General features: G+C 47.6%; 1 protein-coding gene across 1 annotated transcript in view; it reads right to left on the reverse strand.

The window, feature by feature from the left end:
- Positions 1–19,998: 19,998 nt before the first annotated feature.
- Positions 19,999–27,928, reverse strand: part of C17H12orf75 (chromosome 17 C12orf75 homolog) — a 37,576-nt gene continuing 29,646 nt past the window's right edge. Inside the window, exons 3-5 of the mRNA XM_042054259.1 lie at positions 25,067–25,102; positions 24,321–24,400; positions 19,999–20,078 (exon numbers count right to left, since the gene is read on the reverse strand). Of these exons, the coding sequence (XP_041910193.1) occupies positions 19,999–20,078; positions 24,321–24,400; positions 25,067–25,102 (196 nt within the window). The remainder of the gene's footprint in view (positions 20,079–24,320; positions 24,401–25,066; positions 25,103–27,928) is intronic.

Here is a 27,928-nt window from a genome sequence, read left to right on the forward strand (position 1 = left end):
TCCCAGCCTCAGGAGCAGTGAGCCCAATCGATGCTCTTTATAAATGATCCAGCCTGCAGTTGTCTGCATAAATACGCCGGGTTTGCATTCCTCTAGAAGGTCAGCAGAGCCTGTGTTCCTACTGCATGTGGCTTGTTTCTGGGCTGAGGAAGATCTGAAGTTAGGGTCCATTCCTGGCACTGATGCTCACGTCACAATGGATGCTGCTGTGACCAGGGGACTCCTAGGAGCAGAGCGTGTTCACATGCATGATCACTATAATCACTATCACCAGATCCTCCAGGAAGAACACGGAAAGATTGCCCATGGAGGAGCTTCATGAGGATGGTCGCCATGCAGAGGTCAGCAGAGGTCAGCGGTTGCTGTTCTCACAACCACCACTAGAGGGAATAGAGGGAATAGAGTCGAGGGGCCTAGGTTCCAAAGACAAAGGCAAAGTAGCAAAACCAGGAGAGGAGTCAGGACCGGAAAAGACTGAGGTGAGGTGAGGTGAGGTGAGGTGAGGAGAGGTGAGGAGAGGAGAGGAGAGGAGAGGAGAGGAGAGGAGAGGAGAGGAGAGGAGAGGAGAGGAGAGGAGAGGAGAGGAGAGGCGAGGCGAGGCGAGGCGAGGAGAGGCGAGGCGAGGCGAGGCGAGGAGAGGAGAGGAGAGGAGAGGTGAGGAGAGGTGAGGTGAGGAGAGGAGAGGTGAGGAGAGGTGAGGTGAGGAGAGGAGAGGTGAGGTGAGGAGAGGAGAGGAGAGGAGAGGAGAGGAGAGGTGAGGAGAGGTGAGGTGAGGAGAGGCGAGGCGAGGCGAGGAGAGGTGAGGTGAGGCGAGGCGAGGAGAGGTGAGGTGAGGAGAGGAGAGGAGAGGAGAGGAGAGGAGAGGAGAGGTGAGGTGGAGGTGGCAAACAGATTCCTTAGACAGAGGGGAAGCAGAGATCATCCCAGGCGAAGGAGAGCAGTGGGCAGGAGGCGGGATAGCCGCAGCAGCCAAAGGGTCTTCATGGTGCAAAGCACTTAGCAAACTGAGTCCAAACCCCTGACCGCTTGCTGCTAAAATGAGGCTCACCCAGCTGAGTGGCACCGACGATGACTGTGTAGCCGGGAAGGAATCACGCTTTGGCTCTGTGACATTGATGCTCCAATACGGGGAGCCTGGGAAAGGCAAAGGCGACCGGTCTCTCACGCCAAGCCCTGGTGCAGCCTTCCTCACCCCTCCCTGCACACTCTAGTGTGATCACACCCCTCTTTTCCTCAGGCTTCGGGATCCTCAGAGAGCTTGCACACAGGATGCATAAACCACTAATAAAGAACCAAATGACGCTGACTTGAATGGCGTCCAGGGACTCGGTGAAATTTCATTCCCTTATCCACAACTCCTGTGTTTGTGTTGCCCAGGGCATCGAAGAGGGGCAGAGCACCAAGTAAACAATTAGAAGACCCCTGGCTGATTCCAGTGTGGCCAGGCCAAATGTTTGGCAAGGCGATGCTCGGAGCACCTGACTGACTCACGGGCCTGAGATGAGACTGAACGCAGGTATAGTCGGTGTGCAGTGTGCCACAGCCACCCTGAGCACCACTAAACTCAAGACATTGCTAGTGTTAAATATTCTGAGGATATGATTTGTTTTTCCCTGAAAGCCAGCCAAAGAGGGGACTAACTTGGCCTCATGGGGCTGATAAAAAGTCAAATAAAGACAAGAGAAGTAGGCACAAATCACAAGAGATTTTGACCCCAATTTTCAAAAGTTCTTGGTGGATTCTAACTTCCTCTTTTTACTGATCATAGTGGTGGTTGGAGCCTGAGCAAAGGCAGAGGGGCTTCCTAGAACACTGGTGGGGTTTTTTGTTTGTTTGTTTGTTTTGTTTTGTTTTTGTTTGGAAAGCGGCAATCCCTGCTGGCCCCTTGGTGTCCTGAAGCCTGACTTAGAGAATCCAATCAAATGGCCCCAAACAATGTCCAGAACCTTACACATCTGGCAAAACCAAGCCTTTCATGGGTAGCTACTGACCCGAGACCTCAGATCATCCTTAGGAAAAGGGCAGGCTCTTACAAAGGCCCTTTCAGTTCAGTGGACAAAAGACAGGCCATGACCAGGAGAGCCACCTATGTGCAGCTCTTCCCCTGCGGGTCTGAGTGTTTGCCCAAAATGTCTGTCTATGCTAGAAGCCTGGTCCCCGTGGGGATGCTAAGAAGTTGGTCGACCGCCGGGCGGTGGTGGCGCACGCCTTTAATCCCAGCACTCGGGAGGCAGAGGCAGGCGGATCTCTGTGAGTTCGAGACCAGCCTGGTCTACAAGAGCTAGTTCCAGGACAGGCTCCAAAGCTACAGAGAAACCCTGTCTCGAAAAAACCAAAAAAAAAAAAAAAAAAAAAAAAAAAAAAAAAAAAAAAAAAAGAAGTTGGTCGACCCTTCATGAGGTGGACTCTCGCCCCCCCAAAGTACTAATGAAGCCCACAAGAGTAAGCTATACAACAAAGCAAACGCACACTCCTGGGGTTTTCCTTTCTGCTCCTCTGCGGTGCTGTGAGCCATCGAGGGGAATCCCTGAGTGGAGGCTGGTTCAGTGATTCAAAATCTCCAAAACCATGAGTTAAATAAGTAGGTTGGCTCCGGGCTCACACAGGGTGCTTTGGGCTGACAACTGAGGAGCCCTGTTTGTACCAGAAGTGTCCCACAAAGGCCATCTTAGGGACAGCTGAGCAGAAACAGGAACCATCTGCAGGATCAGGACCAGGAGTGGGATAAACTTTGCTGATAGTCACAACAGTTGAAGACAGAGACGATGGGAATGGCTGCTCCGGAGTTCCATCATTGTTATCAAATTAAGCATTGTTTTGGTGGCTTCAATTTGCCATGGGACAAATTTGTAAAAGAACAGATCAGATTGAACACAGGCCGGGCACCTTTGGAAGTAACGACAAAAATGTAGCAGGTTAAAGTCGTCTAAGAGGCAGCAGCGTAATCCCACGATCACTGAGTGTACCTGAGGCAAAACTCGAAACAAAGTTGCACTCAGAGGCTCTCCAAGCAAACCCAGCCCTGTAGTGACTGACAAGCATAAAAACATTGTGAGAAATATTCATCTATATTAAAGGCTTCCCAACTTGATGACATGAGAAACTGGCGAGGGACTAAAGGTCAGATGCCCAATATCCAGAAGAGAGGGACTTTGTCCAGAACAAGCAAGGGGTGGGTCTTAGCTGTGTCTGATAGTATTTAGTCTGTGGAGACCTCTGGTCAGAAGCACAAAGACATAAACCTGCCAATACTCTTTAAATATTACTTTGCAAAAAGAAGGAGGAGGAGAAAAAGAAGCAAAATGAGGCGGGATTAGGAGCTTGAACAAGAACATGAAGGAAGACAGAAGTCAGGAAGTTCCGAGCTCTCTAGAAGGGAAGACAGGATGCTGACGGAAGTTTTTTGAGTAACTTAGATGCCCAGACGTGTAGAAAAGGATTTATACATCCTTTTCTCAAATCATGGTGAAATAAGTAGACTGATGTTATCAGAGAAGCAGAAGGAAAACAATGGTTCCTTTTAAAGGAAAAGCTGAGGACGCCTGCAGAAAGTCAACGGTGCAAATCACAGTGACCAACAACTAAAGACCAGAGACGCGACTTGGAATGTACTAGAAGGACACATGAGAAAAATCATACAGGAGCAGCAAGAATCCCTAAACAAATGGAGGTCAGAGGTCACAGACTTAAAGGAAACAAACAAACAAAACAAACAAACAAACAAAAGGAAGCGCGAGCAGCAGCCTATGGGGCAGCTGAAGGAAGACAAGGTCTGGTGATGGGGCAGGGTGGCAGGGTGCAGGACCACAGAAATGCCACTGAGAGGAGCCCACACCAAAACACGAGAAAAGAGAAGGGTGCCAGAGGCAAGGAGTTCAGCGAACAATGTTTTTATTCGCCTTAGTCCGATTAAGCTGCCCTTTGTCTTTGGAGGTGTTTAAAAAGAAAGGGTGAAGTAGGTTCACCTGAACATTCACCTGCGCATGGGGCTGCTTTTCTGTCTGTGTTCGGATGACTCGGAAAGAAAGACCTTCCTCTTAGCCTTTGTGTTTGTACTTTCCCAGTACAAACTTGGGAAAATATATACTACATTAAAAAATAATAAAAAAAATTAAAGTGGAAACAAGCTGAGGAAGACATCTGACATCAACCTGAGGCCTACACACATACACATACATGCAAACAACACACACATACATACACACACATAAACACACACACATGCATACACACAAATACACATGCATACGCACACACAGACATATACACATAAAAAGATATACACACAGAAACACACAAACTAAAAACATAAACAAACACACACACACACACACTACAAACTAAACAACAACAACAGAAAACCCTGTACATTTCAAACTGATTAAAATTGTGGGAAAACTCTCTTTATTTCACTACAACTTTTAAAGAGTTGGGTTTTATTGTTTGTGTGTGTGTGTGTGTTAGCATGACAGTAAAAAGAACGTTACAAAATGTTTATTTTTAAAAGAAAATACTTATTACGAGAACAAGGTGTCTGTAGTTTTATGCCCTTGGTCTTTTACAGCATAGTTTATTTTGTCTGGAGACTTTCTGGCACCCCTTGGAACATGCACAGACACCTAGGCAGCTGATGGAGGGGCTGAGAGCCAAACAGAAGACCCAGGGGACTGAGAAAATGTGCATATATTTGAGAGTCTGAGAGCTGAACAAGCCCTGCCTAGGAGTCGGTTTAACTTGGGTCTGAGCTAGCAAGTCTGGGACCACGAACATTGTATGTTTTTGGTGTGCTTTCCAATGTTTTGTGTAGTAAATAAAGGGTGGCTTCTGGGAGGGATGGGGGATCAGGAGTTGGCTTGGCCACTTAGAAACTGTCTGTTTGACTTCAGGAAAATGTCTTGCCTTCTCTGAGTTCTTTACGATGCTGTAATACATGAATAGTACCTGCCCACTTCTATTATGAATACCTCCTTTTTATTACATACTTGTGGTGGGCCAGGCACTTGGAACACACATGATGCTTTTGTCAAGTTGGGACCGTAGGCCCCAGCCCCTCGCATCTATTCCAGCTCCCAGGCCTGGTCTGGACTCCAAATCCCAGCAGGCCGGGTCCTGACCCCTCCCTGGGGTCGTTTCCATGGCTTCCCAGTGAACGCAGAACTCCCATTAAACCTGGATATTTCTTAATTTGGCTTGTTTTGATTTGGCTTGATTGGGAATTTTTGCGTCGGCAGGGAGCTTGCGTTAGGAAATATTCCTAACACTTTTAGCATCATTTGGTCCTCACAAGTGTCCTGAGAGTCAGGCAAGATCTCTGTCACACACACAAATTAGGAAACCAAGGTAGATGCCATCGGTGTCTTCTCTAATTTTCTTTCTGTTATTGTGATTATGTGTGTGTGTGTGTGTGTGTGTGTGTGTGTGTGTGTGTGTGTGTATGTATGTGTAATTTTTTAAAAAACTGACAAGAAGCTGCTTAGGAGAGAAGGGGTTTATTTTAGCTACAGAATAGCATTGTGGGGAATTCACAATGCAGGAGTTATAGGAGGCTGGTCACATCACCTTGTGAAAAGTGACTGCCTCCAAAAGACCCTGACAGAATGATTCTCCACTCCGCCAGGTCCATTGGCCAGCTTTCTCTGCCCTTTGGAGTATGATACCATTTAGGTCCTCTTTACTCCTGGCCTGTTTGGGAGCTTAACCCATAGAATACCTAGGCATAAAAAGAGAGGAAGGGGTACTTAGGCCCCATAAGCCTCCACGAATGGGATGGAATCTTAGCAGTAGAAGCATCCCCTTGCCTGAGCTGCAGTCCTGCATCCAACTCCTTCAACTGAAACCAACGAACAAAACCCCTTGGACTCACATAAGTTACTAGAGAGATGGGAAGAAATGCTCTCAGCTTATTAAAACCCCCGGGACACTCAGCAAACGTTTCTGCCCCTAGTCCTGGTTCAGGGCTCCAGCTTTCTCCAGGGGTACTGGGAGCTCACCCTTGCCCTGCAGCAGCTGCTTACAACTTCTGGCTGTTGTAAGGATCAAAATGCCCCTCATGCCCCTGCCCACACCTCTGCACATCACCCCTTCCCTTCTTACAGCCTTCTCTTGAATGCTCTGAGGTACAGTTTCCTTCCTGTTAAAACCCAGACCTGCCCAGAGGTTCCAGCAACCCATAAGAGGGCAGAAAATCAAATATTTATAGTGGAGATGCCATTTTCTGGGCCATGTGCTAAGCCGTTTCCAGTCCTGCCCCTCCCTGCAATGCTGTGAGCTGATATTCTCCGGTCACAAAGTAAACAACTTGAGGCTGAGAAATGAAATGTGGACCCAGCTCCAGGTCACATAGATTGGCTAGTCCCCCTCCCTCCGTTGCCACAAAGACCACACTGTTCGCTGCCTTAACTGGCCTTTAACACAAATAACCATAGGGACCAGAGTCCTCCAACCTTGCCCTGGGCATGTCGGAGAAAGCGAACCCTCCCCCATGCCTAGGGTGAGGGTGTAGCATCTTAGTGGCAATGGACTTTCCATGAATGGAAACAGCGTTTCCCTTTTGCTAGCAGAGGCAGGATTCCACGTGAATGTGTGATGCCTGGCCAGGAGCCAAGAATAAAAGCAGGAAATGGGAGCCCAAGTGAGACAACTGCCCTGGACATGGCAGGGAGGGGCAGAACAAACAGAGGCCATTCAAGTTTGCAAAGCATCAGAGAGCCCAGTGGATTAGGGACGGACGGCCTTCGGGGAGACCCAGAGACCTTAGGGAGGGGGGAGTGGCAGCCTTGGCAGAGAGTAGACTAAGCACTGGCGGAGCAATTAACGGGTGGGGCAAATGGGCAGGAAACCACAGAATAAGGCAAAACCCAAGAGTGGGCACTCGAAACGTTAAAAGAAAAATAATAACAGTGCGCGTACACACATAGGCCAGTATTTGTGCTTGGTAGCCGAAACCGGCTGACCCAAGGACTTCAAATGAGAAACACATGGAGACAGAGGCCGCTGCCTCAGGTTTAGCAGACGGAGACGCGGCACGTCCCCGCGGGCATTTGGGGAGGAGTACTCAGAAGAGAGAGAGAGAGAGCTCAGAATTCTAAATGAAGAGATGGGATGAATGAGTCCAGCAGGCTTTTCCCCAGTACACGGCAATCACAAATAAAGTCGACCGTGCTGGTTGGATCCTGAGACCCAGCGAGACAGTGCCAGCCTACAGCTCTGATGCTATAAACTCCTCACAGTTTCCAGCCACTTAACACCCTGATTCCCACCCCTTTCACACCTTACTCTTCCTAATTCTCCTGACCACTCTGCAAGTCAGTCTCCTTGTCCGTCTGTCCGTCCACCCCCCACCCCGTGTCTCCTACAATGAGGTATGACACTTGGATGCTATAGCACAAATATGCGGCTGTGGCTCCTCCCACCTCCCCCACAGACACTGATGCTCGTTTATACACAGAAGAGGAGAACAGTCACACATCTTGGAGAATGACACCAGGTCTGAGTTGACATTAACACTGGAAGACCCCACATCACTTCATAATACCTTCCCCTCATGAAAGGTATGAGTCACAGTAGGTCCTCTGCATCCCAAGAGCTACCCAGTAGACACCTATTCTATCTCTGAATTACACACACACACACACAGACACACACACACACACACACCCCTTGGGTTTTAGGTAAGAGATCTCATGGTATGCAAAGCCAAATAGAATGGAGGCCTCTGCTGTTGGTCCAACCTTGGGCAAAGAGCAGCTGTGATCCCCCGTGAAGACAAGGGCAATCTGTCACGGGTGATGGGTGAGAACACATCCCATATTTAATTCTAAGCTTTTCCAAATCTGTAATGCTTCCCATTGAAGGCTGCCAATGAATTCAGCAGGTAGTTGAGGCCCCGGGGAGCAGGAAGGAAGAGAATGTGCTAGACAGAAAGGCAGGCTCATTGAGTGGGCCCGGCAAGAGTGTCAGAACCAGGGTTCATTCAAAAAAAAAAAAAAAAAACAAGGCATGAACACATCAGGAAGGCTGAGCATGATGGACACATAGACGCTTGCTACTGAGGCCTGCCAGAACAATTTCCAGACCCCCACCCGCTGGCAGGCACAGGGCACTGGATGTACTGCCAATGCTGGCCAGATTGATTGCAGAAATGGGCAGGACTGAGCCTGCTGGTGAAGGTCCCATCCCTAGGGCCAGCATGGGAGAAGACAGGCAGACCAGACCACCTAAAGTGCCCTTCACCCTTGAGGGGACCAGACTGAGACAACATGGGGACTGAGGAGAGCATCTTAGGGAGGGTCCGTGACTGGTGCTTTGACAGACACCACGACCAAGGCAATGTATAGAAGAGTGTGTTTGGGGCTTACAGTTTCAGAGAGTTAGAATTCATGAGCAACATGGTGGGGAACATGGCAGCATGGCACTGGAGAGCTTTGATCTTGATCCACACGCGTGGTGGGGGCAGATAGATATAACGATATTTTGTTTATGATCTAACAAAGCTTGCCTGAAGATCAGAGTGCAAAACTAGCCACATCACTCAACCATAAAGGCCAGGCAGTGGAGGCACACACCTTTAATCCCAACAGCCGTACCAGTTAGCCATAGACGCCAGGTGGTGATGGTGCATGCCTTTAATCCCAGCACTAGAGAGGAATATAAACCAGGATGAGACAGGAACTCTTTCTCTTTCAGTCTGAGGATTTCATAGAGGTAAGAGCTCTCTAGAGGCTTGGCTGCTTTGCTTCTCTGATCTTCAGGTTGAACCCCAATATCTGTCTCTGGGTTTTTTATTTGTGCACTGGGAATGGTGTGGGCTTTTGAAACCTCAAAGCTCACCCGCCCCCCCCCCAGTGACTCGCTTTCTCCAACAAAGCTATACCCCTAATCCTTCCCAAACAGGTCTACCAGCTGGGGAATCAAACATTGTCATAGATGAGCCTGTGGGGGGCATTCATATCCAAACCACCACAGTTGCCCAACTTCAGCTGCTGAGCAGAGCTCTCCAGCCCTTCATGGTTGGGATAACGATATCGGAGCCACGTGGTTCCCCCAACTCTGCCACAGGTGACTGAACTGAGGATCTCATCTAACCCAAGAATGGTCCATCAGTAGACACTAAACTCAGTCTATCTCACACAAGTAGTTCATCCACTACTTGAACTAGAAACCCCAAACTGAGAGCTATAAACAGCACCTTCAGTAGATTTGGGGAATCTGTGACCCAGATAGGCAAGGGGATCCAACAGAGGCAGTGTTGGCTCTGGGTGACTCGGAACAAGGTACTGTGTTCCCAATGACACCTGGGCAACCCTCGAAGGACTTTATATCTTAGCACAGAGACACTAGCATGTTCATTCTGGCTTTTATTCACAATAGCTAAGAAATGGAAGTAGCTGATGACCATCAACAGATGAAGGGATAAAGAGTATGTGATACAAATATACAGGGAATTTTACCTTCTGTAAAGAAAAAAATGAAATAACATTCATTGGAAAATGAGTATGACTGGAAATCATTATGTTAAATAAGTCAGGCTCATGTTTTCATTCATATGTGGATCCTAGAACTTAACTTATAACATATATGTACTGTGGGGGGGGGGGTTTGTGGAGGGAGGTATGTATATGTGTTCATGGTATGGGTATGCAGAGTGCATGTTGGTGTGTGTATGTTCTGTGTGTGTGCTTATGTGCAGGTTCAACAGCACACGTGTGAACATGCATGTGGAGGCGAAAGCCATTTTCCTCAGTCATTTCTCCATGTTTTATGGGATCTCTCACTGATGGCAGAGCTCACTGATTCAGGTAGGCTAGGCAGCCGACAGTCCCCAGGGACCACGTCTCTGCCCTCCACAGTGCTGGCCTTACAGGCATGCACTACATAAACAGGATCTGAACACAGGTCCTCAGGCTTGCACAGCAAGCCCTTGACCAACTGAGCCATTGTCTCAGACCCCTCAGAGTGAGATTCAGGAATACAAAAAGAAAGTGCTTCAGGGATGGGGTGATGGCTCCATTGTTGGGACAAGCATGAGGACCTGTGTTTGCTGGACCATGCACAACCTAAGAATCACACACAAGGTTAACCCCTGGCCCACACACCCTCAACACACTCACCCTCCTGTCCACCTGCACACCCATGAACATAAGCACACGTACAAAGAACGTAGCTAAAGGCCGTTGCCAGGAAACTGTCATCACCAGCAGTGTTAAAGGTCACATGGCTATGTTCAGACGTCTTAGAACAAGGAGAAACAGTAACAAGAGATAAAGACCAGCACAGGCCCTAAGTCGAGCCACGGAGGGCCACTAACCCGAGCCACGGAGGGCCACTAACCCAAGCCACGGAGGGCCACTAACCCTCCTGTTCATACTCACAACCACCCCGAGAACTGGTGACGCAATGGGAAGAGAGGGAAAATCTGGGTCACTTGCTGAAATTTCAAGACATGATGGTGAAAACAAACCATCAGCATCCATCCATCCATCCATCCACCTATCCTTCACCGTCCCACGAGGCTTCTCTATGCAAATGAGAAGATGGAGACTCAAGAGGGCAGCAAGTCCCAGAGATATAGGAGTTTGAGAGAACCCCTGTAACACCTTAGAGCTGAGAGCGCGGGCTGTGTCTGCCAAAGCCGGACCCATTCCTGAGGGCCCAAGCACCACCATTTTCCACCGAGCCAGCTGGAAACAAGTCCTTGACTGGAACCAGCTTGAGGTGGCTTCTGCCCTTGCTTCTGGGCAAAACAACAGGAATCGCAATGTGTTTCTGTCACCTATGCTAAAATTCTGTGTGTTAAACCTCTGCTTGGGTGGCCAGGGAAAACATCTTGAGTTGGGATTATGTCTCAAATATCAAGTTTCAAATGGGACTCCATTCCATTCCGGCCCCATAGATGGACTCCCTGGATGGCATCCCTGTTAACCGGAGGAAACAGCCCCTACACAAAGAAGGCCTTGACAGAGTGTGGTCAGCACACGGCCAGGATGAGGTGCAGTGTAGATTATCCCCTTCTGAGAAAGTTTCACTCCCACCACAAATTACAGAATAAACAGAGACGGGCCGAGACCACTAACAAGTGAAAAACAGGAAAGCCACGATACTAAGGACAAAGGAAGGAGAGTGGCTTTCATGAGACCAGACCAGAAAACACAGATCTTTCCGTCTGCTCTGCCTGACTTTCTACCCATCACCTCTAGCCCTCAAGAATCTTAAAAAGCCAATCTTTTTTTTAAATATTTATTTATTATGTATACAATATTCTGTTTGTGTGTATGCCTGCAGGCCAGAAGAGGGCACCAGACCCCATTACAGATGGTTGTGAGCCACCATGTGGTTGCTGAGAATTGAACTCATGACCTTTGGAAGAGCAGGCAATGCTCTTAACCTCTGAGCCATCTCTCCAGCCCTTAAAAAGCCAATCTTAAAAAGCAAAACTATAAACTCTTTCATCTGAGACAGGGTCGTTAAATGGAAGTAAAGCAAGTATCAAAGACTGCAGGTTGTCAGGTAGCTGGAGCTAAGTGATGGGCATCCCCAGATTCACCTAGAGAGAAACCACTGGGCCCACACCCCCTTCTGCCCTCCAGATCTACATCTGGGAATCTACAGGCTGGAGAGATGACTTGGTGGCTCAGAGTGCTTGCTGCTCTTCCAAAGGACCTGGGGTTCCATCCCCAGCACCCACTACCAGTCCCCCAAGGGGACCCTCTTCTGGCCTCCGGAGGCACTGCACATAACCTGCAGATAGTGCACAAGACATACACGCAGGTAAAATACCTATACACAAAATAATAAAAAATATATATATTTTAAAATAGGGCAAGCCATGGTGATGGATTTTGCAGAGGGAAACTGTCCCATCAACATCGCGTGGCTCTAGAACCTTCTCTGGACACTGGAGCTCTGCAGCTAGGGACTCCAAGCAAGTTCCTCAACCTCTCAGCTCCTTCTTCTGTGCAGTTAAAGTGCTAACAATAGAGCCGGTATCAGATCTGCCAGAAAGACCCTCACAGTCTATATCAGCGGCCCTCGGCGGGTGCCCATGGGTCCCTTTTATAGCAAACATCCTGTTGTAATTGTTTGGGGATTAGTGTGGGAAAGTTTATTTAGAAAAGTAGAAAAACCAAAGTTGGGTTCTGGTGGTGATATATTGCCTTGGCTGTTACTGATTGCTTTCTTACACTGGCATCTGGGCATCTGGGTTTGGGGTCATTATAGGTCTAGGTGCCAATTTCTGAGTTTGTCTTGTGTTGGATTTTTTTACCCCCTCCCTTTGTTTCTGCTTCCTCTCTGGTCTTCTGACTGGAGTGGCCCGTGGTTGAGTAGAGGGTCTCTACCCCATTTAGGGGATGGAGTTCTGGCACCTTTGTAGCTTCTGGTCCAGGCCAAGGTCCTCAGCAGAAGTTGGGGTCTTGGATGTGGTGATAGGAAGGGGTAGGACAGTTGAGGGTAGGCTAGGCGGGCACTGAGTGGGGGCAGTGCTAAGGCAAGCAGGCTGCCTGTAGTTCTGGTGGCCTTGCTGTCCTCTGGTCCAGCAAAGGATGCCTTGGTGGAGTTGGGGCCAGAATACAGGATGTGAGGAGAACCGGTTGGGGACAGGCTAAGCAAGTGAGGAAGTAGGGACAACAGGCGACCAGCCTATCTGGGGTTCTGGCAGCCCAAGGGATCTCTCGTGCGGCAAGGGGCTCCCACCATAGTCGTGGGCCAGTATGGTGATAAGGAGAGAGGGGGCCGTTGGAGGAAGGCTGGGCAGGGCAGGTACTGAGGTGTTCTGTGTGGGGGAGGGGGTTGGCCTGAGTTTGCCACCATGCCCTCTGGTGAAGCTGGAGTTGTGGGCTGGGCTATGGTGATGGTGATGGAGAGGGCCGTTGTTAGGGGTTGGCTGAGTGAGCTCTGACGGAGTGTTGGCGGTGTGTGGGCGGGAGGCTTACCTGGGGTCTGGGGTGCTACCATGGCCTCAGACGGAGCAGAGGGCTTCCGTGGGAGTCGTGGGCTGTGGGGCTGGGATATGGTGATGAGGAGACAGAGGTGGTTGGGGGTAGGTTTGAGAACTATTTTTTATTTCTTTTTCTTTAGTTTTGTTTTGTTTTTGAGACAGGTGTTTGTTTGTTTGTTTGTTTGTTTTTGGCCGTCCTGGAACTCACTCTGCGGACCAGACTGGCCTCAAATTCAGAAATCCACCTTCCTCTGCCTCCTGAGTGCTGGGATTAAAGGTGTGCACCATGATTGCCCAGCCATCCCTCTTGTTTCCTGTGGGAAGAACTTAAGATTGATTCCCCCTTACGCATGCTCCACTTGACTCTCCTCACAGGCAGCCTGCCCACAGGAAGCGCAGCCTCTGCTTCCCTGCATGGGCAAGTCTATGTGGAGAACAGGTAAACACAGAAAGCCGTGTTCTTCAGGCTGCTTGGTTGGTCAGCTTGCTCCCACTGGATGCCCTGAAAGTGTTCTCAATCGTAAGGTCAAGTTCAGGTATTCCAATTACAAGACTTGACTTGGTCTGGCAAGATGGCCCAGCCTGGTAAAGGCACTGATGCCATGTCTGCTGACCTGCGTTTGATGCCCAGAACCCACATTGGTGGGAGAAAAGTACAACCTCCTGAAAGTTGTCCTCTGACCTCCACAAGTGCGTGTGTGTGTGTACGCATGCGTGTGTGTGCGTGTGCGTGTGCGCGCGTGTGTGTGTGCATGTGCGTGTGTGCGTGTGTGTGTGCACGTGTGTGTGCACCCACACACACGCATGAGCGTCTGCACACATACAATGCATAATTAAAGTTTTAAAATAGACTCTGAACAAAACATAAAGATGCCCGCCTCAAGGATGCATCACAGATCTGCTGCCCCGGGTAAGTCTGCTCTGTCTCTGCACAGTGTCTTTCCTGTGTGCCTGGTTTCTCTTCCTGAAAGAATACTGCACATTGGCTCAGACACAGATGCCTTGGTCCATTATAACCTCATTTCCCCTGTTTACATCTGCAAAGTTTCCAAATCAGGACACGTTGCCAGGTTCTATGTAAAAAATGAATCAGGAGCTATTCACTTCAGTAAGACAAAGATGGTTCTAGCCCAAGCATGTGGCCTGGAGTTCACCATTTTCATGTTTCCACATCCAGGAAGTGGGACTGTAGTTATGCAATACTGCAGCAGGCTCCAGGATGTCGGCTATGGGCATGCACTACTGCAGCAGGCTCCAGGATGTTGGCTATAGGCATGCACTACTGCAGCAGGCTCCAGGATGTTGGCTATAGGCATGCACTACTGCAGCAGGCTCCAGGATGTTGGCTATAGGCATACACTACTGCAACAAGCTTAAACACTTTTTTCTTAAAAATAAATTATTTTGGGACAGGGATGTAGGGTGAATCAAGTTGGCTCAGCCAAGCCTCACCATCCAAACTGAATCCCAGGATTTGTGGGATAAAGGGGAAAAACGATTCCAGCAAATTGTCCTTTAAAGGGTTGCGTATTAGGAAGGCTGAGAACCACTGCTCTGGGAATCCAATGAGTTGATACTGGCGTGTAATAAGCATTCATACACGGACTTTTAAACATTTTATTATAAACATTGTGTCCCGTGAAAACAAAGACAGAGAAAAGCTAAATAAATCGCCCAACATTCAGAGTTAGTGACCAGCAAAGCCTCCTATACTGGAATGGAAACGAGGCACGATCCCATCAAAGCAGAGAAAAATAAACTGTTATTAGACGCTCTGCCCACCAGGGGGCAGAAGATGCACGCATTAGAAAGGCATGACTCCGGCCCACTGATTTTTTTTTTTTTTTTCATTTTTTTTTCTTCTCTGTTTTAAACGCTAAAAACTGAAAGTTTTGCCAATCTGGTGGTTCATGTCTGTAATCACAACACGTGAAAGGTGGAGGCGGAAAGACACGGTTATCCTCCACTACACAGTGAGTCTGAGGCCAGGCTGGACTACACGAGACCCTGTCTTTAAAAAAGAAATCAGAAACCTCAAAGTTTAACCGTGGATTTTATGCCAATCGTTAAAAAAAAGTTGGCTCGACGGTTTTTTCTATTGCTATAAAGAGTGGACACTTGCTGTGTGTATCCAATATGACCACATCTGTCCACGTCCAGAGAATTGTCCCTCGGTGAAATGCTGGCCAACATCGGACGACATCTTCACCAGGTAAGCCCTTTCTTACAAGGAAACGACATTCACTAAGGAATGAGAGACAAGGACCCTCCCTCCATCCTGCCTAATTCTTGGCTGAATAGCTATACCGAGGTCCAGGTACAAGATGGCGCCCGTGTGGTCTGCAGCATCGAAGAGGGAAAGACAGGAGAGGGCTCAGAAAACTCTTGGAATAAAGGCAGGCAGCTGAGCTTGGGGAGCCACACAGTGAGTGCTCTCTTGCGGTCACTGCGCTGTTGCTGGTGTGTGGGGCTGGCAAAGACGGACCTGCCAGGAAATGACAATAACATGCAGGTCTTAGGAGATGCAGAGGGGTTCAGCACCTGCTGGACAAGAAGGGACATTGTTCCAAGAAGAGAGAGCTGTTCTGGATCCCAGGGTAGAGTCCTGTAACGAAGGACTCTACGATGTGGACTGCCCAGTGTCTTTGGAAAGTAAGAAGGGAAGGAAGAGAGACAGCCTTGTCCCCTACAAGCCTGAGAATAAGCATTGAACTACAAGCTCGTGGGGGACACTTCAGATCCAAACCATAAAGGGTGGGCCTGGCTGGTGGGAAAAGGTCACTGGTGTGGGGTCTTAAAGGTCATACAGCTGCTGGTCCTCAGTATGAAGGAGCGAAATTCCCCCAAAACCGTGAGTCAAAATTAATCTTTTATCTTGGGATGGTTAGTTCTTTATTTTTATTTTATATGCATTGGTGTTTTGCCATGGGTGTCAAGTCCCATGGAACTGGAGTTACAGACAGCTGTGAACCACCATGTGGTTGCTGGGAATTGAACCCAGGTCCTCTGGAAGAGCAGCCAGTGCTCTTAACTACTGAGCCCTGGAATGGTTACTTTTTAGCCGTCAATTTGACGCAGCCTAGAATCACCCATGGAAAAGTCTTAATTGAAGAATTGTTCCCATCAGGAGGGTGGTAGGCTTGTCTATGGGAGAGGCAAGTCCGGTTAATTGGTGTGGGAACCCCCATACCCTGTTGGTAGCACCATTCCTGCTCTGGGGCCCTGGATTGAGGAGAAAGCAATCAAGCAGGCGTGCACGCCTTTACTCCTCTCTGCCCTTGACGGTAACCAGGCTCCTGACTCACTTCTCTGCTCTGACGAGCTGTCACCTGAAGGTGCACGTGTAAGCCCCTCCTCCCCCAGTCGCTTTCTCTCAGGGCATCTTACAAAGCAACAAGCTAAACTAGAGCGCCTCCCTTCAGGGCTTTCTGTCAGCTGTCTGGACACAGTGACCCCAAAGTGACCAGAAAGTGATGAGGAAGGGAGGCTCTTGCCTGTGGACCCCCAGCTCGTCAGAGTGACGGGCAAGGCACAGTCCTTGGGAGCAGACATCCTCGTGATGCAGCAGTGACCATGCGATCACACTGGCAGCCACAGGACAGAGGAGGGACATGCCGTTGACTGGGGGAGTTACCTCGTCATTGTGACTTCCAGCCATTGTATTTTAATGTGAATGAGCCCTGCCAGAAGGGTCCATGGCCACTTACAGTCCTTTCATGAACCATCGTTTTAGATCATACCCTTTATCAGAGAGTTCTTTGTATATAGCAGGCTAGCCGTGGTTACCGCAAATGTTGCCGAGAGTCCTCAGATGTAGAGTCGGGTGTCCATGTGGTTGTTGCAAACATCGGGAGATCTCAGATGTGAAGCAGGGTAGACCCATGGTTACCACAGCATAGCCTTTTCCCCAGCCATTTGTCTTTCAAATGTTTCCAGGTTTCAAACATACGCTTTCATTTTTCATATAATTAAGCCTAACAATGTTTTTTTTTTTACCTTGCAGACGGGGCTTCACGCTTCTTTCACGTAAAGCTGTTTCCCAGTCTCAGGTCAGGTAACTATTTACTAGTATTTCCCTCAGCTTTATGGGTTTCATAATTTATGAATTTTCAAATTTGTTCAAATCTATCCCTAGGGTATCATGGGGAAACCTGGGATTTCTTAACCCTGTTTCCTGCTAATTAAAAATAAAAACCAAAGGGCGAAGACATGGCTCAGCAGTCAAAAGTATTTGCTCCTCTTCCAAAGAATCCACATTTGGTTCCCAGCATTCATGTTGGGTAGCTCACAACCACTGGTACATCCAGTTTCAGAGGATTTGATGCTGTCTTCTGGCCTCTGTAAGCACCAGCACTACACACACACACACACACACACACACACACACACACACACACACAACTTTAATTTAAAAATTAAAACTTTCCCTGCATAAACCATATACTGTAAACAGAAGTCTGTATCTTGCCTGGTCCTGCAGCTATTCAGTCCCAAGCAAACACACAGAGGCTTATATTAATTACAAACTGTTTGGCCTCTTAAGTCAGGCTTATTATTAACTAGCTCTTACAACTTAAATTCACCCATAAATCTTATCTATGTTTAGTCACTTTTCTCAGTGAGGCATTCTCACCTTGCTTCCTCTGCATCTGGCTAGTGACTGCATCTCTGCCTTTCCTCTTCCCAGAATTCTCCTTGTCTGGTTGCCTTGCCTATACTTCCTGTCTGGCTACTGACCAGCCAACCTTTTAATTAAATCAATATGAGTGACAAATCTTTACAATATACAAGAACACTCTCCCACAGCAGTATATGCACGATCTCTTGGGTTTTCTCTTCTATTCCTCCGGTTCTACAGGCCCGAATGGCGACCATGGCTTGTCAATGCTTTGACTCCTGCTGGGGTATATTCTCCTCCTCCTCCTTCACCTCCCCTCCCACAGCTTACAGGCTCTAAGACCGTATGCGTATGAGTTGACCAGAGCTAGAAAGGCAGTGATATACTGCCAGAGAACACACCCTCCCTCCATCACATCCTCGTGAGGAGCGCCACCTCTGTAGGAAATCAGAAGGTCTTAGCAGTCTGCAACCAAGTGACAATGTGCGTCTCCTCACTCGGAAGGCTTAAGGAAGCCTTTCCATCAGACGGCCTCCTAGTCAGAAATGCTCTGACATATATCACCACTGTATTTTTTATTTTACCAATAATAATCTTGCAAAAACCATAATGTTTGAAAAGGTGTAAGCTCTTAGATTTCTCTCTGGCTTTACCTCTCTCTGGCTGTGATAAAATACTGATAAAAGCAAGTTGGAGGGCTGGAGAGATGGCTCAGAGGTTAAGAGCATTGCCTGCTCTTCCAAAGGTCCTGAGTTCAATTCCCAACAATCACATGGTGGCTCAAAACCATCTGTAATGAAGTCTGGTGCCCTCTTCTGGCCTGCAGACATACACACAGACAGAATATTGTAGACATAATAAATAAATAAATAAATAAATAAATAAATAAATAAATAAATAAATATTTTTTTTAAAAAAGCAAGTTGGAGAGGAAAGGATTTACTTTATTTTAAACTTCCAAGTGATGCCCACTGTCTAGGGAAGCTGATGCAGAGACCATGCAGAAACGATGTTTTCTGGCTCTCATTCTGTGCCTTGCTCAGCCTGCTTTCTTATACAATTCAGGACGGGCACTACCCAGGGATGGCACTGCCCAGAGAGGTCTAGGCCTGCCTATGCCAATCATTAATAAAGAAAATGCCCATAAACATGCCCGCAGGCCAATCTGATAGAAGCCATTCCTCAATCAGGGTTCCCTCTTCCCGAGCGAGCCTGGCTTGTGTCTAGTTCATCAAAACTAAACGGCACAGACAGGCTCCTGTCCCTCTCCTTTTTGAATCTCCCATTCATCGTTTACCCTCCTCTGTCTTTCAGGTTCTTACTGTGCTCCGCAAAGACGTTCATCATTCGCCTTAAGACGCAGGAGGTGGGTGGCTGTGTTATGAACATGCAGGGTTTAGGAGGCTCTAAGTTTAGCTCATCCCTGTGGAAGGAAAGTGTTAGGACTTGTCATAATATGGAAGAGACTGTTCATTTGTAATGGGATTTGATGGAGTTTTAACTTCTGAATGACATTTTCATTTTGTGGCATTGCTCACCATTGACAGTCTACCTAGGGGGCGGGGCTGGTGTAGAGAAATCCAGAATGGAGCCTGAAAATGCTCCCAATGGTCAAAGCTAGACAAAACCAAGAAAGCCTGGCAATATTAGATTGCAACCTGAACAACAAGATGAATACCCACATATTCTTATTGATATGAATAAATACATACTTTAGAAAATTCCTAGCAGTACCTATTGAAGGAATGGGGAGAAAAAAATAGGGATTGGAACACCCAGTAATTATGCTATAGGCCCCAAGGATGGGTCTTGGGTGTGGCTCAGTCTACCTGCCTAGCACACATAAGACCCTGAGTTCAATCCCCAGGACCCTGAGGAGACAAGAGCCAAAGATCACATTCATATTAGCTGTGGAAACTTTAAGGAGAAGCAGAACCCCTGCAGTCCAGTGTCACGAAATACCCAGTTGCCAGGATGCTTTTTTCCCTATTGCTGTATATTTCTCTATCCAAAGTGATGAGAGTACACACTACACAATCCATCAAAATGTATACGACTAGGTGAACTTGTCTGTTTGCACAAAGTACAGCAATGCATTGCCCCAAAGTTCCCCTTTCCTACATGAGGCAGGGCAGAGCGTGGCTGGAGTCATCAGGGGAAGGACCGTCAGGTGAGTCTACACTAGCCTAACCGTGCCTGACCAGCTGTGTTCTCAGTGGCCCCGTGTGTGAGTCATTATGTCGGGATCAGTGATTCTTTGCAGAACGGGAAGTGGAATAGAGACTGGCTTGGTATACGCACGGGACAAACTCTCCAGATACTAGAAGATAACTGGAACTCTGGTGAGAACAAGAATATCGCCAAATGCTATCAAGGTTTTAGTCAACGACCCCAAATTCCTCCGGGGGGGTGGGACCATAACTCCCATCTTGACTACGGTCTGGACTCATAAGTCACTTAGAGCTGCGGTTCTCAACCTGTGGGTCATGACCCTTTGGAGGGCAAATGACCCTTCACAGGGGTCACCTAAGACCATCAGAAAACAGATACTTAGGTTATGATCCATAACAGTAACAAAATCACAGTTATGAAGTAGCAACGAAAATAATTTTATGGTTGGGGGGGTCACCGGAGCATAAGCAACTGTGTTAAGGGTCGCAGCGTCAGGAAGGTGGAGAACCGCTGGCTTCGAGGTTTTGGGAAAGGGAAACTCAGAAACTCTGGTGGAGAGAGCCAAGACCCTCATCCAACCGATCAGAGTCAGTTTCACTGGTAATAAGTCAGGATCCTGAGCTCTCACTATGTGACGTGATGAGGGGTCATTCCATCTCAGTGAGGGTCTCCCTCAGGATCTATGATCCCAGTCCAATATAAAAGCACAGGAGGGTTCCTATTAACGGCATATTCCAAAATTCCCAGAGAGTAGGATTCAAAAGGTTTGCAGTCACAAAAAAAAAAAAAAAAAAAAAAAAAAAAAAAAAAAAAAGGAAAAGCTGAGAAAAATGTTACCAGGAAGAAGAGGAGACAAGAGCGATCAATTTAAATGGAACATGGTGTAAGCTGGGGTTGGAGCAACAACAGAAGAGGCCCAGGAAACAGATGACGTTCGGTGAGAGTTGAATTTTATCCCCAGTCCATCCTTACATTCTCCTATCTATCTAAAGGATAGATAAATTTGTAAATTTGTGCCGGGCGGTGGTGGCGCACGCCTTTAATCCCAGCACTTGGGAGGCAGAGGCAGGCGGATCTCTGTGAGTTCGAGGCCAGCCTGCTCTACAAGAGCTAGTTCCAGGACAGGCTCTAAAACTACAGTGAAACCCTGTCTCAAAAAACCAAAAAAAAAAAAATTGTAAATTTGTAAATTAGGTTTTCCAAAGTCAATGCAGTTGGTGTTTTTTAATTTAAATATTTTTTGAGACAGGGTCTCGCATAGTCCATTCTGGTCTCAGGCTCACTGTGGAGCCAGCTGGCCTTGAAGCCCTGACTCTCATGCCTATCTCCTCGGGGCTATTATTATTACTTATATAAACATCGGCGTCCCCGAGTGCCATGTTGAGCAAGCTGCTTAAGGACATCGAGTGGAATCTACGCCTCGTAAGTTCTACTTTTTGTGTTCTGCAATTCGATGGCTCCACAGTTATTATGATCAACCAAATATAGAAGAGCCTTTCTTTGGGAAAAACCCCCACTTCTCATAGTAATCTATTTGACCAGTGTTATTTGTACATATTGATATACAGTGTCTACATATGATAATACCACAAGCAGTTTCTTTGAAAGTCGTTTCTTGAAAATAATTAAGAAAGCCAGGTAAAGGGGATAAAAATATTTAATCGTTGAAATACGTTGGTAAACCCGGTTGCTTACACTGCAGTCATAAGTAGGTGTGCATGTTGTTACCAAATTCGGAACTTTCCGGATATCCCACTAAACATCAGCCGTAGTCCTAAGCGACAGTACGGAATTAACACGATGAGATGCTCTAATTACACACGGGGAGAACGGGCAACTGGGCAGCTGGAGGACTTCTGGAGCCATGTGAGCCTCTGATTAAAGAAAACGGGAATTTAGTCCACACCTGTGTGGGGAGCATGCACATTTAACTGGCTCATTTTCAAATACTTGCATTGTCCTCAACAGAGGGAATTCTCTTACATTTAAATGAAAGTTTTAAACCGACTAGGGAGAAAGGGAGAGTTGTGAGATTCTATTACCAACTTCACAGCTGAAAAAAATGACGAAGGAGAAAGGTCAAAGGACAAGAGACGATATATTACTTCAGGTAATTCCTTTATATGGCCCTAACACCAGGTTATAAATACAGTAAGGACTGCGTTATATAAAAACTATCAAAAGACAGGACTTCTGTGAACCGGGTGGAATGGCCAGGACGGAAAACACTATGAAGCCTGGCGGCCCAGGCTGGGTGGCAACAGCCTGACGGCTCCCTCACTGGTGGGTGACACACGGAGTCCCCCCAGTGAGCACCAAGTCTCACCAGTTTCCTTCTATGGCCACATGCACAGTATGTACCCATGGCTTTCACTACACACTAAGGATTTGGGAGAGGTGGCACAGCAGGGGACAATCTTTCAGGATTTGTTTGAAGATACAATGTCCCCGGAGCCAAATTCCTTCCAAATTCAAGAGCAGGCTGTAAAAGGAAAAAAGAAAAGGTGGGGAAAAAGAGTTAGCAAACTCAAAAATCACAACTTAGATAAAAGCACATGTCTTAAGCCTGAAAATTATTTACTGAACTTGCCTCGAAATAGAGCACATTTTCAATAGTCAACCAACAGCGACTTAAGATTTATTAGTGGGCAGCATATTTCTGAATGCTGAAAATATTTATATAAAGAGATAAAACTGGATGCTGAGAAACTTATGAAAAATACAAATAAAAATTAAAATACAGAATAACAATAACTAAACCAGGCTGCGAGCATATCGACACCACACGCATAATATAGGTCATCAGTTGTAACACTGTCCCTTCTCAGCATTAACCTGCAGAGAGGGTCCAACCACTCACAGCCTGTGGTCCACACTGGCATCTGAGAGCCGTAAGCTCCTTTGGGCTGGCTCAGTTGAGAGCAGGCCTAGGCCACCACTTCCTTCCTGGGTAGAAGACGCCTCTCGAATAGCCACAGCTGTGTGGCTGTGGTTTCCACTCTAGAGTCAGGGGCATAAGAAACTACCTAACCATATCAGATCAAGATGCCGAAAGCCATTCATCGATTTGGCCCCCCAAAATAGCCGAATGAGCTCACGGGGTGAATTCCAGTCAGAAAGACGGTGGTGTTAGCCAAAAGCTGTAGCCTGTCCTTTGTATCGAAGGCCCCAGGGAACAGCCCTCACCTTAGGATTCTGCCCAGTGCCTAGCCTGCCAAGTCACAGATGTAGGTGTGTCACAGACAAACGGAACGATGGACACATAGCCACTCATGGAAACAGACAGCCAAGACCTTCAGTTGAGAAAACCTTTCGGGTAATTTTAAGGTGAGGCAAAAAGGAAACGGGATCAAACTGACTACGCGGAGATGGCAATCAAAGAACACGCTGGGATCCATGAGCAGTGAGGGAGTATTTCGGCCAGCTACCTGTGACAGTTACTGTCAGCAGTAACTGCTTGACTGTCACTGCGGTAACCTTTGACCCCCACACAGAGACAAACAGCTATCAAATCTCACTCCCCAGTGAGCAAGCTGGGGAAGACAGAGAGAGAGGGATAAGAAGATAAAGAAGGGGGCAATGATGAAAGCAAAAGCTACCATTTATTTCATTTAATCCTCACAACAACCTTTACGTCTAAGCAAAAGATCCAGTCTATAGCCTGAGACTGAGGTCACAAAGGGAAAGTAACCTGTTCAGCCAGCAGGGGGAAGAGTCTGACTTCCAAAAGAGAAAGGACTCTCTCCGGGGAAACAGCACTCCTGAGTGGAGGCTGCTAAAGAGGCTGGGTGTGTTTGGTAAGAGACGGCACAGAGTGGAGAGCCAAACACAGCCCATGCCATGGGACCAAGAGAACAGAAATTCTCCCTCCCCTCATGCCTGCTCCTGTATCAGCCAGGACGAGCACCCCATCTCAACCAGTGATGGACGCATCTCCTCTTGAACCCTACTGCTTCATGCTGTGTATACCGATCCCCGAGTCCTAGCCAGAGTCTCTCTGACTGAGATCTTCCAGCTGTCATTCAAGTTCTAAGCCCTCCTGAGTTCTGCTGAGCCCTGATGTTTTAGACCGAAGTGAAACCATGGCTGTTCAGAAGAAAATGGACCTGGCATGCAAGATCTCTTAGACACACAGAGACACTACAAGCAGTCCCTTCATTATGGAGGCTAATCACACAAGACAATTCAGGAAAAGACACAGTACCTCTTGACTGTCCAGATATCATGTTATCTTCCTCTAATCTTCGAGAGAAAAATAATAACAGTTAGTGTTTAGATCTTTTTAAACATTCATTATAATTTCCCACAAAGCTACAAACAATATCACACACACGTACACAGAAAGATGGACACACACACATACATATATACACACACCCATACATATGTATGCACACACATATATATACAGACACACCCATACATATATACACACCCATAATGTGCATGCACACACACACCCATTCATATATATATGCATAGATACACCCATACATATATACACACCCATACATGCGTGCTCACACAGACACACACATATATACACACACACACACGCCTTTTTAAGGAAAGAAGCCCCACGCAACCCTTGCTTACTTTTCCGTACTGTCTTTGCTTGACTAGACACCATATTGGCGGCTTCAGAAGGCAGACCAACGTACACTCCGCCATAGTTTCTTTAAGAAAAGAAATTAGATCAATTTAAGGGCGCTAGAGGGAGAGAACCATCAAAAAATAAAGGACAAACCACTCCAAACGATTATATATATGATTGTGAAGATAACTCATGACTTTTCAAAGATTCCTGCTTTTCTATGTTAAAAGGAAGCTTTGGGAAAAATAGCTTCATTAAATAAGCAAAAATTTTTAACTTCTTTGCTTGTAATGAGAAAGAAAAAAAGTGAGCGAAGTACATATAGTGATATAGAGTCGAGCGATATGTGACTGGCGTCCATCACCGCTTAGGGCAAACTCAGAGATCCCTGTGGCATTAGGCAACGTGGATATTCAAAAATCACTTCCTCACAGGGAAAGACATGGATAGCAAGAGACAGGATGCCCGGGAACGCAGAGCAGAGGGGGTCCGAGGAAGCGCAGAGGTGAGGAGGGGGAGTCGGCCGGGGGCAGAACAGATGGCACAAAGCCACACGCGCAAGGCAGAGTGCAAGCTTGCTGGGTCGCAGCTCAGATCCTGGGTCTGGGCCTCTGTCGTTTCAGGTCCCATGTCCCTGCTAGCGTACCACCTGACGGAATATGTGTCATTGTCCTGTGCCAGAGTGGGTGACGTCCATGCACTACGGCCAAAATCACTCACGTGACACCGGCTGCGACGGCCCACATACCTCCTCTTGTCTTCGTCCGTAATTGAGTCTTCTGTCCTAAAAGCCCAGAAACAGTTGCCGTGAACCATGCGTTTTGCACACCGGACACTTCAGCTTCCGTTACAGGAGGTCATGGTGACTAATTTCACATTTGCTACCCGCTCTGTACATCTACAGCCCAGTGCTCTGCCTGGCTCTGGCCACACACTAACGGTCGGGCGATTTTCTACATATCAAAATAGATACATTCAGCAAAAGCTAGAAAGCCCGGCTGCCAAACTCCATCAGGGACAGGGGCCAGCCTGAGTCAGGAAAGGCTAGACAGAAAGCTGTCCGCCAGCCCTCGGGTGAGCGACCATGACAAGCTGCCTGAACCTCGGCTCTACGGTAAGGGCTCTAGCAGCTAACCCCTCAGTTCCTGCCTGCCCTCCCTATGACATGGAGCCCCTTGTGCCCCTGGAACAGCTCAACTGCAGTAGTGGAAGCAGGAGAGTTAATGCCAGTTTTATTTCCCTCTGTTCAAAGGATGGAACCATGTAATACACACTCTGCTACAACGAGGAAGAAAACGCTCAGATGAAACTTCTTAGCGGCCTCTCTAAAATGAACAGAGTCAGCACCGGACACATATCTCAGCTGTTCAAGGGCTTGTGGGGCAAGCAGTAGGGTCCACGTTTGACCCTCAGAGCCAGACATGGTGATGCATGCTTGTAGTACCAGCAGGAAGAGGCTGGGTGAGGCAATCCAGTAGGATCCGCCCCTATTTCAAATCTACTTCCTATCAGTTATCTAAACCCCGGTCTATGTTCTCAGTATAAACAACCTTCACACATACAACTAGCAGGAAGTGATAACACAGTCATCCTATTTATTGAGTAAAGTTTCAGATACACATTTTCTAAAAGCACCCTATGTATAATGAGTTATAACATGTCCACTGACCGGCTGGGAAAGGGGACTCTGTGTTTAAAGTGCTGGCTGCATGACTGACAGAACTCTACAAAAACATGAAGCTCCCCAGGGCAGCCTGACTACCTAGCTGGAATCAGTGAGCCTACGTTCAGCGGGAGACCCTGCCTCGATAAAATGAAGAGCAATCAAAGACTGTACCTGCTGTCATCTTTGGGCCTCCACATTCGTGTATACACACACACACACACACACACACACAGTGTGCACACATACACTTGTGTACACACACATGCACACACACACAAAATCTTCTAAACCTTCAGATATATATGCCTGAGTATATGAGATCATCATCTCATCCGTTTTCTCCCCAATTATTTCAATTCTGGGACTGAAGTCCTGGACTTTAAAAATGGCCTCAGTGGGGTTGGGATGGAACTCGGTGGATAGAATGTTTGTCGAGTGTGCCTAGACCCAGGATTTGATCTCCAGAACCTGGGTGTACTAACGTGAATCTGAATCCTGGCACTCAGAATAAAGGAGGATTGGGAGTTCAAAGTCATCCTCGGCTATATAGTGAACCTTGAGGCGAGCCTGGGATAGAGAGACCTTGTCTCCAAATTTAAAACGAAGCAAGTCACTATCAACCAGTCCCTCCTGGGTATCAGGTAAGGGATGAGACACATCTGTGCTCTTCCCTACACCTCTGAGAATTTCAACCCCAGACATCTGTGCAGAGAATCCTGGAGACCAAAAACGTTCAGGTGGGCACTCATGCCCTAGGCTCCACAGCCTTTCATGCAAGGAGAAAGAGAAAAATCCAAAACTAGCCCCCGCAAGAGATCACTGTGCTGGTTTCTCAGAGGTGAAGCTGCCACCGTGCCAAGCTCAGGAAAGCACTGAGCATCAGCCTTACAACTCCACTGGCTCATGAGGCTATTCCAGACACCTTCATCCCCGTACTCCTCAATCGGTATTCACTTCCCTTTGAAGATGAAAAGCCATGGTTCTGTAAGACTGAAGGTTACAGCACAGAACAGAGCCAGAGTCTGAACCCACCTGTGTGATTCCAGACTCACTGAGCCCTGCTAATTTGTATTGGAGACACCGGCACAGCCCCAGCCCCAGCTCCAACTAACACCGTCCCACTCAAGGGGAGAGGAAGCAAAATGGGGGAGAATCCTGGCTGGGCTGTAGTCATTTTAGAAGGAGCCCGCGGCTGCTGCTAGGAGTCATCGTCTTAGCAAATATTTCCCGTTGCTAGGCCACTCCTTTCCCCAACCTACAGGGGTTGTCCTGTCCAGCTGTCACATTAGAATCATCTGGAAAACCAGGTCCAGGCAGAGGAGGAACAGAAGCAGCTGATTGCTCTTGATGAATCTCCTCAGGGGAAGGAAAAGCTGTCATTCACCCAGCCGTCAGCAGAAACCGAAGTCTGTCCTGACCATATGAAGGTGAGCACACCTTCCCAGGCGGGGTGGAGTGGCTCCCCCCAGCCATGCGGGTCACATACAGGAAGAACGTTTTAGCAAGCTTCAGGTTCCTGGGAAGAGGGAGGCCTGGGGTTGCAGAGCCAAAAGCCCAACAGGCCAATAGGACTTGGGCTCCAGCTGAGAGTCCTATCTGTCCACAGTTAGCATCCTTGTGCTAGCCAGGCTGTGGAGCAATCAGGTGAAGTGCCTCACGGCTGAGCTCAGGGAGCAGGAGTAAGAAAGTTTAGATTTCCAAGAGTCATCTTGCTAGGCTGTCCTGGAAAAGATCACTGGAATGTGATATTTTTCCGAAAGAAGCCCAGCATATGAACGCAGACACACAAATACATACACATATATCATTTGGGAACGTGCCATTTTCTAGCAGAAGTCCTTCACATGTGCACACACACATGTACATGAATACAATGTGTGGACAAACATATCCACACACACAAACAAATATAAGCAAACATGCAAATAGACATATACAAATGCA

The sequence above is a fragment of the Arvicola amphibius genome, chromosome 17 (assembly GCF_903992535.2).
Source record: "Arvicola amphibius chromosome 17, mArvAmp1.2, whole genome shotgun sequence".
In the NCBI taxonomy this organism is placed as follows: Eukaryota; Metazoa; Chordata; class Mammalia; order Rodentia; family Cricetidae; genus Arvicola; species Arvicola amphibius.